The 17,141-nt window shown below is 40.9% G+C and overlaps 1 protein-coding gene across 2 annotated transcripts in view; it reads left to right on the top strand.

Moving 5' to 3' along the window:
• Positions 1-17,141, top strand: part of FAM118B (family with sequence similarity 118 member B) — a 62,664-nt gene that overhangs the window by 42,785 nt on the left and 2,738 nt on the right. For both annotated transcript variants that reach the window (XM_075564111.1, XM_075564110.1), the window contains 3 exons: positions 6,344-6,571; positions 11,528-11,656; positions 16,479-16,764. In XM_075564111.1, coding sequence (XP_075420226.1) covers positions 6,344-6,571; positions 11,528-11,656; positions 16,479-16,764 — 643 coding nt within the window. The remainder of the gene's footprint in view (positions 1-6,343; positions 6,572-11,527; positions 11,657-16,478; positions 16,765-17,141) is intronic.

Genomic DNA, 17,141 nt, shown 5'->3' with positions numbered 1-17,141 from the left:
AGGACTCAAGAGTGTTTGCTTTTTTTTCACTGTTTATGGAGAGTTTGTTTTCGTTGTGTATGGAGTTAGGCTGCAAACCACCAGGTTGTCAGTTTGAACACAGCAGCCAGTCTCCCCATGGGAGACAGACAGCCGTTTCCTCCTATAAGGATTATCTGACATCTGATGGGGCAGTTCTTCACTGTCTTGTAGGGTCACACTGTGTGTTGAAATCGACTTGATGGCAGTGGGTGATGGTGTGGATGGAAGCAGAAAGAAAGGAGCTGCAATGTAGAAGGAAGTGAAGTCACAGTAGATTCAGCTTATCATTTAAAATGAATTGGAAAATGACTTAGGTTGTGCAAGGGAATTTGGTTCCTTTGATCTGTGAATTTGCCCATGTCTGCTTTCACCCCTTTGTCTATTCTTACAGAGGCCACTGGTGGGTAGTTTACCGCTCATTTTAAATCCGAGGAACGTAATGGAGTTAGAAGCCACTCTCCTTCCTCTCTATGTTCCTAGTCAAGATTAAATAACGTAAACAGATGAGACTAAAAAAAAATCGATGAATAAGTGGCTTAGAGAATGCATTTGCAGGTTGTAGCTCTTGAGTTTTTTACCCCCTTAGAATCAGGAAATTATATTCCACATCCATGATGACCTAACTACCCGCCCAGGCCCCTTTTTATTATCTGTGTGCGTAATAATTCTGTTTGGGATCGAAACAGTGTCTCTGAATAGATTATGTATGCACAGTGCAGAAATCAGAAAGCTTCTAAGACCTCCCCTTGCTACCTGTGTCCCTGTCTGCTTCCTCCCTGCACACCACCAGCACTGCGTTGCTTCACCTTCTCCACCCCAACTCAGGGATAGCCTGGTCGCACGCTGTCCTGTGCCTTGTTTAGCTCACTGAGCAGTGTGTCCTGGAGGTCTTTTCATTCCCATCTTCGCATGCAGCTACTGGCTTCCAGCCATGTGCTAACACAGATAACCGCCAAGCAGTCATTTGGCATTTCATTTGTGGGACATATTCTTGGAAGTGAAGTGGATGGATCACAGAATAATGAATGATTGTGTAATTTCGATAGACTTTTGGGGGGCAGCATGTAAGAACTTTTTTAAGTGTCCGGCATTCAGTAGTTGTTGACTCTTATATGTAGTGCAAATTCACTAGAGTTATAAGGCCCTCCTGTTTCTAATTGGATTCTTCCATATGATTAAGTCATATTCATTGCCTATTGTATTGGACAGGGTTCTCTAGAGAGACAAACCAGATTGCTAGTAATTATATATAAATATATTTATAAAGATAGATATATAATTCAAGAAATAAACCATTAAATAATATACAGATAGATAATATAAGAAATTAACAATTAAATTATAAAGCAGTGAGACACTAGCAGTCCTTCAAGTTTTGAGAGCTGCCAGTTGCCAGTCCCCTTCTGTAGAGAGAGCTGGGCTATATATACCCAGGCAGGAAACAGCAAGGCAGGTCCCCAACTGTCATCAACTGTCAGTCCCCAGCTCCAGAGATGAACATTCCAATCGTGTGGGCTTAAAGGGACCTCAACCTACAGTGACACAGTCCACAGGCTAGGCATCCCACAGGTAGTGTACCCCTTTAAACTGAGGCACAGAACAACCAAGGCGAGGCTCACCGAGCCATTTATCCCTCTGCCCTTCAGTTAATCCTACTTGTGTTTATCGGCCAGGCTGGCACAATAAACTGTAGCACCTATGAACTGTTAATACTTGATAATTGAAGCATTGAACTCACTGGCTGCAGTATACAATAAGGGGCTGTCGCCTGGTAGACACGCATGGAACAGTGATTGACGAAACCCAGGTGAAGTGCAGGGACTCTCACCACTGGGCAGAGGCCAGGGGTCATCTCTGGGCCACCCCACCATTGCCACGGAGTCACTGACTCCCCATAGGGTTGGTTTCTGAGGCTGTAACCTTTACAGCGTAAGGGAGCTGCAGCTTTTTGCTGTCGAGCAGTGTGTGGGTTTGAACTACAGTGCCTTTGTGGTCAGCAACTAGCGCTTACATGACATTGCCACCAGTGCTCCTTATTTTAACACGTAGTTTGAGAATATAGAAAACTGGCCAATTTAAAGGGTGTTTTGTTTGTGTTTTTCATCTGCTCAGATGTGTGCTAGAGGAACTACTTTAGGGAAAAATAGAAGAGCTAAATGTCTATCACTTAGAGCAAAATTGGTTCATCCCCCTGGTGACACAGAGGAATTAAGTCAGGCAAACTGTTTCCATAAAGATTATCGCTGGGACAGGGGGAAACAGCCTATGAAGCAACTACTGTGATTCTGTGACTCACGGGGTACCATGAGTTAGAATTGACTCAAGTGGAACACGTTTGCGTTTAGGGTTTGATAGCAAGTAATTACTTGTAGTGAAAATGAGAAATATTGAGACCTTTAAAAGCCATTCTTCCTCTGAGAGTGTCTATTAGAATGGGCTTTGGGGGAGAGTGTTCTGATGCACTGTGGAATCAATTTCAACTCAATGACAAACCCCGGTGGCAGAGTAGACTGGCACTGGGTTTCCTTGGCTGTGATCTTTACAGGAGCCAGGTCCCCAGATCTTTCCCTGCAGAGCTGTTAGGTTCGAACTGCCAACATTTTGACTAGCAGCCAAGCTATTTGATAGACCACATTACCTATTTACTTTCCCATTTCAAATCCCGCTGCTTGTCTGTGAACAGGTTCCAGTGAGTCTTCCAGATGAAGAACAGACTTTGAAGAAGGGATAGACTGCCCACGACTGAGAAATTAGCCACTGAAAACCTTACTAATCGGAGGGGAACGCTGTCAGATAGAGTGCCCTGGCACTAATCCCACAGTGAAGAATTAGACCCAGAAAATCTTAACTCCAGCTGGGGAAATTAGCAGGTATGGTGCCACTGGAGTTGAAAGGCACTTGAAATACAAATGGAGGAACTGCCTTCTCAAAGGCAGCCAACAGGGGGCAGATGGGGCGTGTCTCAACATGAGAAGAAACAGCTGCAGGATCCATTAGTCATCCGAAAGTAGAATGTACGAAGCATAAATCTAGGAAAATCGAAGTTGTTAAAAATTCAGTGGACTACAGAAAGATCGCTGTCTTAGGCATTAACTGAAAAAAAAGACTTATATTGCCATTTTTAACCAGACAACCATATGGTTTAACTGTGGTGGGAATAACCAATTGAAATGAGATGGCATTGCTTTCGTTATCAACAAGGACATTTTAAGATTTATCTTGAAATACAAACCTGTCTGTGATAGGCTAACATCTGTGTGTATACAAGGAAGTCCAGTTAATACAACTAGTAGCCAAATTTATGCAGCAACCGCTAGAACTAGTGATAAAGCAATTGAAGATTCTATAAACATCTTCAATTTTAAATTAATCAAACATACAGTCAAGGTGCATTAATAATTGGTAGTTGGAATACAAAAATTGGAAACAGAAGGAACAGTGGCTGGAGAATACCACCTTAGTGGTAGAAATGTAACGAGCTTGCACGGTAAGAGTTTTGTAAGGGCAATGATTTCTTCATTGTAAATAACTTTTCAGCAACATATCATATATACTCAAGTATAAGCCGAGTTTTTTATCAGCACATTTTTTGTGGTAAAATTAGGTGCCTCAGTGGATATTTGGATCAGCTTATACTCAAGTATGTATGATAAATGGTGACTGTACACTTGAACCTTGCCAAGTAAACTAGGTAGGAACAAATGGGACTGCATCTGTGGGAAGAGACGATGGAGATCAATATCATCTGTCAAATGAGGCTGACCGTTGGAACAAAACATCACTTTCTCTTATGCAAGTTCAGGCTGAAGTTGAAGAAAATTAAGATAAATCCAATTAGAGCCAAAATACCACATTGACTTTATCCTCCCTACATTTCAAAAACATTTTAAGATCCGATTTGGTGCATTCGACACTGTTGACCGAGAGTTGTGTGATGACGATCAAAACACCTTACACGAAGAAAGTCGTTAAAAAGACACGAGAGAAAAGATCAAAGTGCATGTCAGAATGGACTCTGAAACGGGCTCTTCAAAGAAAATAACTAAAAGCAAATGGAAGAAATGATGAAGTAAAAGAGCTGAACAGAAAATTTCAAAGGGCAATTGGAGAAAACAAAGTAAAGTAGTGTGATGATAGATACAAAGACCTGGAGTTGGAAACCCAATAGGGAATGACGCATGGAGTTACAATGTGGAAAGGTTATATGGGCAAAAGGTTGAACGCTGCAGGAAACATCAAAAGAAGCTGGAAGGAACTAGCACATCCACTCGTAACAAAAATACCTAACTGATCTTCAGCCATTTCAAGAGGTCGCATATGAGCAAGAACCAGTGGTACTGAAGGAAGAGGTCCAAGCTGCACTGAAGGCTGTAGTGGAAAACAAGGCTCCAGGGATTGATGGAACACCAATTGAATAATTCAGCATGCTGATGAAATACTGGAAGCACTCATTCACATGTGCCAAGAAATTTGGAAGACAGCTAGCTACCTGTACAGCATCACATTATTGACAGCTGCCAGAAATTCAAGGCAGATTCAGAAGAGGGCACAGAACAAGGAATAACATTGCATCAGATGGATCTTGGCTGAAAGCAGACTACCAGGAAGGAATTTACTTGTGTTTTATTGACTATTCAAAGGCTGTTTGTATCATAACAAACTATGGATAACCTTCAGAAGAAAGAGAATTCCAGAATACTTCATTGTGCTCATGTGGAACCTACACAGGAACCAAGAGGCAGTTGTTTGAACAAAGGAATGGTAAAATCATGGGTGAAATCAGGAACTGGGTCCATTAAGTGGTATCTTCTCACTGCCCTTATTTCATCTATGCTAAGCAGATAATCCAAGATGCTGAACCATATGTAGACTAGCTCTGTATCAGGATGGGAGGAAGGCTCACTGACAACCTGTGGTATACAGATGACACAGCCTTGCTTACTGAGAACAAGGAGGACCTGAAGCATTTACTGATGCAGATCAGGAACTGCAGTCTTCAGTATGGATTGCAACTCAGTGTAAAGAAAACTAAAGTCCTCAGAGCTGAGCCAGTGGATAACATCATGATAAATGGAAAAAAGATGGAAGTTTTCAAGGATTTCATCATGCTTGGATCCATAGCCAGTGCTCATGAAGGTAACAGTTAAGAAATTGCATTACATTGGGAAAATCTGCCAAAGAATTTTTTAAAATATTGCAGAAAAGTGTGTCGCTTTGAGGAGTAAGGTGCACCTGGCCCAAGCCGTGGCATTCCCATCATCTCAAATGCATGTGAAAGTTAGACGTTGAAAAAGGAAGAGCGAAGAAGACTTGATGCATTTAAATTGTGGTGCTAGTGAAGAATACGAAATCACCCTGGACGGCCAAAAGAACAAACACATCTGTCTTGGAAGAGTACAGCCAGAATGCCCCTGGGAAGCAAGCATGGTCACAACATTTCATCTTATGCACCTTAGACATGTGATCAGGAGAGACCAATCCCTAGAAAAGGACATCCCATTTGGTAAAGTAGAAGGGCAGTGAAAAAGAGGAAGACACTCAACAAGACGATTGACATCATGGCTGCAACAGTGGATTCACACCAACAACAGTTGTGAAGATGGTGCAGGACCAGGAAGTGTTTCATACTGTGTACAGTGGGGTAGCTTTGTGTTGGAACTGACTCAACAGCGCCTACCAACCACCACCTTGTCCCTTTGTGTTACAAACGGTGAAGCGGTTAGTCAAACCCACTAGGTGCCTAGGAAGAAAGACCTGGGGGTTTGTTTCTGAGAGGGCCAGTCATTGAACACCTGAGGTGCAGACTTCTGTAGTAAGCAGCCTGACGGCACTAGCAGCACCTTTGCTCTTCACCCCGCTGCCTTGTTTGTTGTCCTGGCACTAATTCACCTGATCTTTGCCATATCTGTTTTCCTTTACTTTATAAATATGCCTATTTGGAGAGTTTATGCTTGTGTGCAGATGTATGATGTGACACTCTGCTTAGAACGTCACATGTATCATTACCATTTTTCCTATTACAACGCTAATATTTTACCCCTAATATTATCTCCAATGCTAATATATATTTTATTTAATAGCCACATGCTTAATTTTTGTTCATTTTTTAGGTCATTTCCTTGATAGTAGCTACTGCAACTTGCCATTTTATTCTTATCTATTGTGTGTTTTGACTGTCAGCTTTTCTTACCTTTGTTATCACTACTGTCTAAAATATATACTTTAAATATATATTCTTTAAGAATTTATTATTACTATTATTAAAACAAATAACCTAGCAAGACATATTAAATTAATTTTCCTCTTTCAAATTCCTTTCCAGCGTACCAGTAATGTTCGATCCACATTTTTCAAGGACTGTTTATATGAAGTATTTGATGACTTGGAGTCAAAGATGGAAGATTCTGGAAAACAGCTACTTCAGTCAGTCCTTCACCTCATGGAAAATGGAGCGCTAGTACTAACTACAAATTTTGATAATCTCCTGGAACTCTATGCAGCAGATCAGGGAAAACAGCTTGAATCCCTAGACCTTACTGATGAGAAAAAGGTAAAAGGAAAAAACAAGAGCATCAGTCTCCTCAGGGAAATGAGCTCTATCTTCATCAGAAAATCTGTTTTCTACTTGGTATACTGTATAGTATTTTTGTGGAGCTCTAAAAAGGAAGATTCATATATCTGTATGTGGTAGTTTTATTTGTTTTTTTAAAAAAAGATTATTGATATGCAGTAAAATGACCATATCTTAAAAACGTTCAGTTCTATGACTTCTGATAACTGCACCTGGCATAAAGGAAGATTACAAGAAATCATTTGAGCTATAAAATCTCTGTAACATGTGATAGTCATCAGGTGAGTGTAGTATGATTTATAGTTCTTGCCTACTATGTGTGTGTGTGTGATATATCATCTATTAGAAATGTATGAAAGCTACTTGATACTGCCTGAAAAGCAGCTTTCTAGGATTTCAAGGCCAACTGCATGCTAAATTGAGGTCAATATGCAGTGGAAGCATCAGCAGACTTTTTGGTTTTCAGATGTGGCCCAGATCTAAGATCTGCTGTGCTACTGAATTATGGATATAGGTGAATGCAAGAACTAACTGGACGGATATTTAAGATGTTATTTCTCATGCTCTCTGCCTTTTGTAAAGGAGCCACAGTACATAGTGGTTACCCGTTGGACTTTCAATCTCAAGGTCAGCAGTTCAAAACCACCAATTTCTCTAAGGGAGAAAGATGGGAGACTCTACTCCTGTAAAGAGTTCCTGTCTCAGACACCCACAGGGGGAGGCTGTCCGATAGGGTCGCCATGAGTCGGAATCTACTTGATGACAGTGAGATTTTGTTTGGTGATTTTTGTAATATTCCCTAGGTACTTTGCTTTTCTCCAGAAATTATCTTTATGTCCAATTTATAAAGCACAACTAAATAGCGTTTGAATAGGGAGGTGGTTAGCACTGACATTCATTACCACAGAGCAGTAGATGTGATACCAATCCCCTGGCTTTGCTGACTTAGATACCAGGATTTTAAATGGAGGAAAATCAAATTTGAATAAATGGTTTTCGCTGGTTGGAATGTTTCCTGTCATTCCCCTCCTGTGCTCTGTGACTGCTCCTTCTCACCCTGGAAGTCTCAGCTGAAACCGTATCTCTTTCACTCCTCTAAGAGGTCATTTAAAGAATAGACAAGTGCTGAATTTTTATTCCTTCCTTTGCCCAGTTCTTTAACAATAGTTACTACAGCTTGCATTTTATTCTCATCTATTTGTGTTTTGACCTTCAGCCTTTCTTACCTGTGTTGTCATAGATGTCTTAAATAGTACCTGCTGTAGAAGGATAAGTTAATAATTTTTGCCACAGAATCCATGTAACTTTTATAAACAGTATATCCAAACATGAAATTCTTGGTTCTTAACATATCTGCCACCAGATCTATACACTTCTGAAGACATCGTTCATCTTTCCATCCCTCCCCAAAGCATTCTACCCAGTTCCATTTACAGTCCATCAAACTGCAGTTTTGATATCCTCTGGAATCTGTTTGTTTTCACATGTTCTTTGAGGAACAAACAAGTCGCAAGGGGAAAAATCAGTGCTGCAGGTTGGAAGGGATAAGGTTTCCCGAGGAAATTCTCTTGAGACATCTCGTGCAAATCTTGAAGAATGAGCAGGTGCAGCATCACGATGGAAGAAAATACCTCTCTAACTTTCCTGGCCTTTTTCTCACCAATACAGTTTTCCATTTTCTTACAACTTTCATAATAAGCTCCTTTGATCATCCTGAGACCTTCAAGAAAATCTATCCAAAAATTACCCCTTTACAATAAAAACCCTATAACCTATTGCGTTGAACTCTCTAACTTGAATGTAGCTGGCCTGGCAGACAGGTGTACTACTGAGAACTTGTCTGCAGCCGTCCCCTTACTGCAGAGACTTGTCTGTAGCTGTGCATGGATCGCAGACACGCATGGTTTGGAGGAAGGAAGCCCATGCTCGTATCTACTGGAACCCTAGCAGCAGTGCTTTTTAACTCACTTATAATAGGTGCACAGTAAATATTTCTTGAATTAGCAAATCATTAAATGAAGTTCAAAAATGAGTAGCTAGAACAGTTTGTATGCATGTATGTTGGAATTTCCAACGGTCACCAGTGAGTATCCATGATCTTAAGAACCTTTTCAGCACTAAGAATCTCTCTCAAACTACATGTATTTCTTCTCCCCCTTTAGTCTCAAGATTGCCTTTGTAGTTTAGCCCAGAGTATGGATAGTATTTAAAGTCACCAACTAGTAGTTAGAAGGGGACCTACTAATTCTCAAGTTCTAAATGTTTCTCATTCCATATTTCTTCAGGGCATTATAAGAGTAAATTTGTACTTACATTAACTTTTTGGAAAAATGGATCCAGATGGATTCCTGATGGCTAGTTTTGCCACTGTCATCTAAAGGGTTGTTCATTGGGTAACTCTATAGGTAACTCGAAGGTGACTGAAGGATTTATTTTATCCATCTGTCACTGGACACTTCTGTGTTGCTATGACACTGAACAGGTTTCAGCAGAGCTTCCTGATTAAAGAGGAATTGAGAAAGAAGGGCCTAAGATCTATTTCAAAAAATCAGCCAGTGAAAACTCTCTTGTGGTTCACAGTTGTGAACCACAATTCATGGGGCTGGTGCAGGCCTGGACAGGCTCTTGCTCTGTTTTAGACAGGGTTGCCATGAGTCAGACCTGTTCTATGCCAACAAACAACAGCATTGCTGCAATGTGAAGTTACCCAGAAACATAACAGTGTAAAACAGCAGACATTGTATTTGCTCCTGATAATGTGAACTGGCCGTTTGAGTTGGATTTGGTGGGCAGTTTTACTCTGGCTACAATCGGCTGCTGGACCAGGTGTAGGTGATATAAAATGGTCTCACCCACATGTTTGTTTGTAGAGGTGTTTGGCTAGGACATGGGTCTCTAGCACACTCAGTGAAGGCTGCTGGTTGGTTTTTTTTTTAATCATTTTATTGGGGTTCGCACAACTCTTATCACAATCCATACATCCATTCATTGTAAGGCTGCTGTTTTTGCTGTGTTTACTACTGTTGCACTGACTATGATGAGTCCTGTGGCCAGACTCAGAGTCCTTAGAGAGATACTAAACTTCCTGTAATGGAAGCTTGGATCACTTCGGTTTTTTTGTATGTTGGTTGATATTATGAAGTCAGGGAGTTAGGGCAAAAGACTAGTTTTACCCCCCCACTGTTGTCCAGGCACGTAAGAGTTAATCTGTACAAGTCAACAATTCATGTACTGCTATCTGACCTATACTTTTATAGTTTCCTTTTTTCAACACTTTTCTAGAAATTCTATATTATTGGCTAAATTAAAACTCTATCAATAGAGTTTATCTTATGCCCAAGGGGATTTCTAATGTTCTTTATTATAAATGATGTTTCCAAAGTGAACCAGGAGACATATAAACCGTAGATCTAGGAATGGATTTCTAGCCCCAATCTAAGAACAATTCGTTCCTATGACCTGGTCCTGCTCGCCCTTATGAAGAGACCACTGAAGATAAGGGCGCTAAAGCAAAGGGTGGGGAAGAAAGCTGTCAGGGGAAGCCAGCCCCTAACACATCATTACGGTCCGGTAGGCGCAATTGTACAGCGATAATAAGTAAAGATCATAGTAAAGTTATAGAGAACATGAGATAGAAGAGAAGTATTGAAATAAATGGAGTCAGACACGATTCATGGTAGCATGCTCACCTCAGCCTCACCTGATGGTCCACGTGGAGGGAGAGAGAGATGTTTAATGCTAGTCCAGGCTTTTTATCTTCTCCGGGGACAGCAAGCCCTCTAATTACAGGTGAGGACATACGCCACAGGAAGGGGCTTTGCCATAGGTAATACAGTAATGAGAGGGGGTGGTCTAGGGACATACACCAATAGGAAGAGGAGGGATTGGGGATATACCTGTGACAAGATGGGCGGATCCTAGATTTAGGACCTTGACCTATTCTCTAGATCTCCATAGGAACCATTATCAGTAGGGTGGTAAGCCCCACCTACTGGAACCAAATAGATGACTGCAGGCGTCCATGGAATTTAACAGCAGGGAGTGGACCTACTGCAGTCTGGCAACTGATCACCCTCGGGGAGGATGCCTGTGAGCATCTGACCTCCCTCCTTCCACAGAAAGCAAATGGTGCTTAGCAGCTGATAGAAAGAATAGAGTCTGGAGTCTGAAGTGCTTGCGTTCAAACACCCATCTAAGTAAGGTGTCAGTGAAGTCCACATGGAAGAAGCACAGTAGCCTATGTAATCCCAGGATTGTAAATTATAAAACCCAGATCCAAAGGAGGGAATAGTGCCAGAGTTTCAATTGTGAATACCAGTTTGCAGAATGCTAGGATCCCCACATGAATCAAGCTTTTGGTGAATTGCCTCTCCCATAGGCAAGGGTTATGAATAGCTTAGAAATGTGAATTTTTTTATGAATAGTTTGAAATGATAGAGAGCATTGTAGTCGATGATTGCAGATGTCATTAGGTTAAAATCTAATACCCTGTCATATGACCTACTTTAATATTGTATCAGTTTTTAATATTTTCCACTTCCTCTTCGATTGAGGTTTTTGTATGCTTTATCTAGTCATTGTTGGGATTTTGCTGCTTTGTATGATTTAGTATGATTGTGTTTGGTTTGTATGATTTTCTGTATATGAAATCCAGGATGGGGAGCTCTATGGAGACAGTGACTGGATAGGGGGCAGCACGGATTGATGGGGGGAAATGGGGCGCTAACAACAATGAGTATGAGAAGAAAATGTCCTGAAATTGATTGTGGTGAAGATTGCACAAATCTTCTTAATATGATTTAATAATTAAATGATATGATATGTGAAGTATATGCGAATAAAACTATTTTTTTAAAAAGACTATTTCTCCAAAGTAGCCTCTTGTCCCTTGTGACCTTGAAGTCAAGGATGGTGAGCTGTGTTTGTGTCATGCAGGTCCTCGAGTGGGCTCAGGAGAAGCGGAAGCTGAGCGTGTTACACATCCATGGAGTCTACACCAACCCTAGCGGCATTGTTCTGCACCCAGCTGGATATCAGAATGTGCTCAGGAACACCGAGGTTATGGTGAGTGGTCTCGAGAAGTCTTTCCTGGGAACCCCCTTTAAAGGTCATAGGGCTTAAAGGGGAAAGACATTCGTACATTAATTAAAAATGGGAAGCTCACACTTTCTTTGTTGCCTGTGGATATCCATACCATCATAGAAAACGCAAGAGTGTCTCAAGGTTTCCAGCCTTATGGTTTAACTTATACTTGACTGACAAGCAGCAGGTGGCAGGCTTACCACCAGTGTGGTCATCACATACCAAGAGCACATTACCACTTGTCCTCCTTGTTTGCTGAATTCATGGCTAGGCACTTGGTGAGCTATTTAAACCCCCCCGGAGGGCTCTGCTGGAGAAGAGAGATGGCCACCTGCTCCTGACAGGAGTCCAGTCTGGGGAAGTCTGGGCTGCACCTCTTCTTGGTTCTAACAGGAGGATGCGAGTCAGAGTCAACTCAAATGGCACACAATAGCCTGTAAATTATTTGAGCATCTTTTTACTGATCAACCATTACTAAAACACACATTCAAAAGTGGTATCTTGTAAATGAAAATGGGATTTTATTAACAAACATTTATTGCTCAAGGGAATTTTTTTATTCAGACTGTTCATAATAGACTTCATAAAATAAAAGTTCTTTTTGAAAAAAATTCATAGATCTTTTAGATGGACATGCATATGCACATACTGACCTGACTCAGAATAGTGTGTCTACTGATTGTTTTCAGCACCGAGCCATGTAATGTATAGCATTTTTTTCTTATCTTAAATTTTTTAAAACATTTTATTAGGGACTCATACAACTCTTATCACAATCCATACAGACATCAATTGTATAAAGCACATCGGCACATTCTTTTCCCTCATCATTTTTCAAAGCATTTGCTCTCCACTTAAGCCCTTTGCATCCAGTTCTCTTTTTTCCCCCTCCCTCTCTACTCCTCCCTCTCTCATGAGCCCTTGATAATTTATAAATTATTATTTTTTCATATCTTGCCCTGTCCCGCGTCTCCCTTCACCTTCTTTTCTGTTGTCCATTCCCCAGGGAGGAGGTCACATGTAGATCCTTGTGATCGGTTCCCTCTTTCCAACCCACTCACCCTCTACCCTCCCAGTATCACCCCTCACATTCCTGGTCCTGAAGGTATTATCCACCCTGGATTCCCTGTGCCTCCAGGTCCCATCTGCACCAGTGTACAACCGCTGCTCTATCTAGACTTGCAAGGTAGAATTCGGATCATGGTAGGTGGGGAGGGGGTAGGGGAGGAAGCATTTAGGAACTGGAGGAAAGCTGTATTCTTCATCGGTGCTACATCGTACCTTGGCTGACTCTTCTCCTCCCCGAGACCCCTCTGTGAGGGGATCTCCAGTGGCCGACAAATGGGCTTTGGGTCTCCAATCTGCACTTCCCCCTTCATTCACTATGATTTTTATTGACATGTCTTACTCATTAGTTTTTCGTATCTTTACATGGTATGGCAGAAAAAAATTAAGAGAATGTGATACTCTATCAAGTGTAGAGGTTTTTCTGTTACTACACTCATCACTTACATTCATGGATCCCTCAAGCAAGATCACATCTAAAGTTTTTAACAATGAGAATACAGTCCATTGCCATTATTTGTGATAATTTGGAACCCTAAAGCCACCATGCATAGTTAATTAGTGAGCACTGGACCATTAACCACTACTCCAAGGGAAATTCAGGATTGGGTCCCTGCAGGTCTCTGGTCTATTCATCAACCGAGCATTATATAACCTTGTTTTCGTGTACTTTGCTTAAATACACCTTTCTACTATATAATGTTAATTGATTCCCATTGAACTCTCAGGCAACAGCACTGTAAGTCAAACGTGAACAAAGGTTATCTAACACATTTCCCCTTGTGGAAAGCACAGGTCTCATGGACTCAGTACTAGATGGCACTTGGACACTGTTTGGGGATCATTCTAAACAGTCACATACTACTACCACGCCCACATCACAAAAATCCAAAAACATGGTAATTATAAATCATTAAAGGGACACTTGTTTGCAGTGTGAAAGCTGAAAGCAGAAGGTAGAACATCACTAGCAACCTGAGCAGTGCTGGTAACAGCTCTGTGTATAGCCACAAATAACCAGGAAACTGCCATGATTGACTTAATGATCACAAGTAAATTTTTAGCAAGAAAGTAAACTCAATGATATGGAACACACAAATCATGATTTACTGTATCTATGTGGGTGAGTCCGAAAGTGTTTGCTACTAGGGTTCCAGTTGATAGGTGCCTTGGTTAGTCCATGCTTAACCATTCCTCTGTGATCTGTGGATAGCTGCAGACAAATTATCTCAGTAACACACATGTCTCATTAGGGTTCCAGTTACATGTAAGCACAGAGATCAGAAGGTTATGGCAACTATGTCTTGAGATTCCAAAAGTGATAGATTTGTGAAAATCTTGATGGATTTTCTTGAAAAACAAAAGCAATCACAGGGTCTTCATATAAAGAAGTTTTAAGAGACTGAAAAACTGCACTGATGAGAAAAGGCAGGAAGTTACAGCAGGCTATTTTCCCCACGATGACAATGCACCTGCTCGTTTTTCAAAAGTAGGAGGGACTGTCCAACAAGGATCTCCATGGGAAACCTTATTCCATTCACCCGACAGCCCTAATTTTGTCTCTTGAGGCTTCTTTTACCAAATCCAACATTTCAAAGGAACCCAATTTGAGCCTCTCGAGGGATGCTGAAGTTACTCTTTTGATGTAGTGTAATTGAAAAAGTGCAGAATTCACAGAAGGGTTAGAGAGATGGAAACTTGTTTCAGAAATGTATAGACTTAAAGGAGGATATGTTGAGAAGCAATAGCTTAGCATCTTGGTATTTTTGTTTAATAAAGGTTTATTATTTTGTTGCAAAGCTTATTGACTTTAACCCTGTTAGGTACACACATTGGTGATTTAAGTTTTGGACTTTCTTGAGCAAATATGGTAGATCTGTTATCTGTAGTGGCACATGATTCATTCGGTTTGTAAGGTATAAAAGGCATACATGACCCAGAAAATGGAAACAATAAGATCTATTATAAGACTTATTAAGGTAAGCAAGTGGCCATCTAGCTCAGAAGCCACAAAGCCCACATGGAAGAAGCACACCAGCCTGTGTGATCACGAGGTGCCGAAGGGAGCAGTTATGAAGCATCAAAGAACAAGAAATTCTATCATTGTATGCTCATTTCCATGATACGATCGCTGAAGACAAATGGGTGCATGAGCAAATGTGGCAAAGAAAGCTGATGATGCCTGGCTATCAAAAGGTATAGCTTCTGGGGTCTTAAAGGTTTGAAGGTAAACAAGCGGCCATCTAGCTCAGAAACAACAAAGCCTACATGGAAGAAGCACACCAGCCTGTGTGATCACGAGATGTCGAAGGGATCAGGTATCAGGCATCATCAGAAAAAAATCTTATAGCGAATGAGGGGAAGTGAGGAGTGGAGACTCAAAGCCCATTTGTAGGCCACTGAACATCCCCTTACAGAAGGATCTTGGGAGACGAGCCAGTCAGAGTGCAATGTAGCAACGATGAAAAATACAACTTTCCTCTAGTTCCTAAATGCTTTCTCCCCGCCATGATGATCCCAATTCTACTTTGCAAGTCAGGAACTGGGAACACAGGGAATCCAGGGCGGATGATCCTTTCAGGACCAGTGCTGTGAGAGGTGATACTGGAAGGGTAGAGGGAGGGTGGGTTTGAAAGGGGGAACCGATTACAAGGATCTACGTGTGACCTCCTCCCTGGGGGACGGACAACAGAAAAGTGAGTGAAGGGAGACATCAGACAGGTCAAGATATGACAAAATAATTTATAAATTTTCAAGGGTTCATGAGGGATGGGGTAGCGGGGAGGGACGGGAAAAAATGAGGACCTGATGCCAGGGGCTTAAGTGGAGAGCAAATGTTTTGAGAATAATGAGGGCAATGAATGTACAGAAGTGCTTTACACAATGGATATATATATGGATTGTGATTAGAGTTGTATGAGCCCCTAATAAAACGACTAAAATAAAAAGACCTATTAAGTGTCTAAAGGCCTTTTGTGTGTGTGGACATATATACACACAATATACCTATCTCTATTGTATAAGATCAGCAGACCAGGTTAATATGGATGAGACCCTGATTAGAGAACCTACAACAGAATCCAAAATAAAGGTGTAGACCAGTTAATAGGTTATAGTAATTAGCAAGCAGATCAAGATACGACTTTCAAAGAATATAGCTACTCAAATGGACTTTGAACTTCAACTCAAATCTTCAGTACAAAAATGGTTCCAATAATGTGGCACTTCAGCAAATAGATAACCCTTCAGAAATAGTAGTGGGAGTAATGATTCCCTAAGGGTATGGGAAGTGGGGAGGTAAGAGGAAACAGATAACAATGACTATGTAACCACACAATGCAGGGGAACAAACAACAGAATTGCAGGTGAGTGAATACATTGGGTGATGTAAGGTATAGAAATAATAACAGTAATTTAGAGTAAGGGTTCCTGGGGTAGGGTTGGGGAGGGAGGGGTTAAAGGGAAGCTGATATAAAGTTCAAGAGGGAAAAGTGCAGCAATTGTACAATTGTGCTTGATCTAATTGAATTAGGAATTGTTACAATATCTGTAAGGGCTCCCAATAAATTGGGGGGAAACATAGCTACAATTTTAACTCTATGGGATTCTGTCTTGGTTAATTGGGCTTCACAATCTAAGTGTGGCAGTTAAATCCTCTTGAGGTTGAGGTTATAATGTTTCAGACATCTCTTCAGTGTGTCACAGTGTCATTCATATGTTGTTTGTTTTTTCCTTTAAGAGAGAGATTCAGAAACTCTACGAAAATAAGTCATTTCTTTTCCTGGGTTGTGGCTGGACGGTAGATGACACCACTTTCCAAGCCCTTTTCCTGGAGGCGGTCAAACATAAATCGGACTTAGAACATTTTATGCTGGTTCGGAGAGGAGATGTGGATGAGTTCAAGAAGCTTCGGGAGAACATGCTGGATAAAGGGATTAAGGTTATCTCCTATGGAAATGACTATGCTGATCTTCCAGAGTATTTTAAGCGGTTAACCTGTGAGATCTCTACAAGGGGTAGATCAGGTAAGATGTATTTTGAGTTTAAGGGATCAGAGAGCAACAGCTCTTGAGCTGTTTGTCCTGTGATGGGTAATGTCACTATCATAACTGTGTGATTCTTTTAATCTCATTTGGTTCTCATATCCATTTTTTTCTTATTCATAGAATTTATTTTTATTTTCTTTTGTTAAGTTTCCCAATTGTTTCTCAATTTTGCTAATCTTTCCAAATAGCCTATTTTCTTGTCTTATTGATCTGTTCACGTTTATTTTCAGATTCATTCATTTCTGCCCTAATTTTTTATTTCAGCACCTGATGGTTTGTTTTGCTGTACTCTTTCCACTTGTAACAGGAGTTGGGTTAAGGTGATTAGTTCTTTCTGCCTTACTGGATGTGCAGCT

The sequence above is a fragment of the Tenrec ecaudatus genome, chromosome 12 (genome assembly GCF_050624435.1).
Source record: "Tenrec ecaudatus isolate mTenEca1 chromosome 12, mTenEca1.hap1, whole genome shotgun sequence".
NCBI classification, from domain to species: Eukaryota; Metazoa; Chordata; class Mammalia; order Afrosoricida; family Tenrecidae; genus Tenrec; species Tenrec ecaudatus.
The sequence above is the reverse complement of the archived record's forward strand: the minus strand, read 5'-3'. Positions and strand labels throughout refer to the sequence as shown.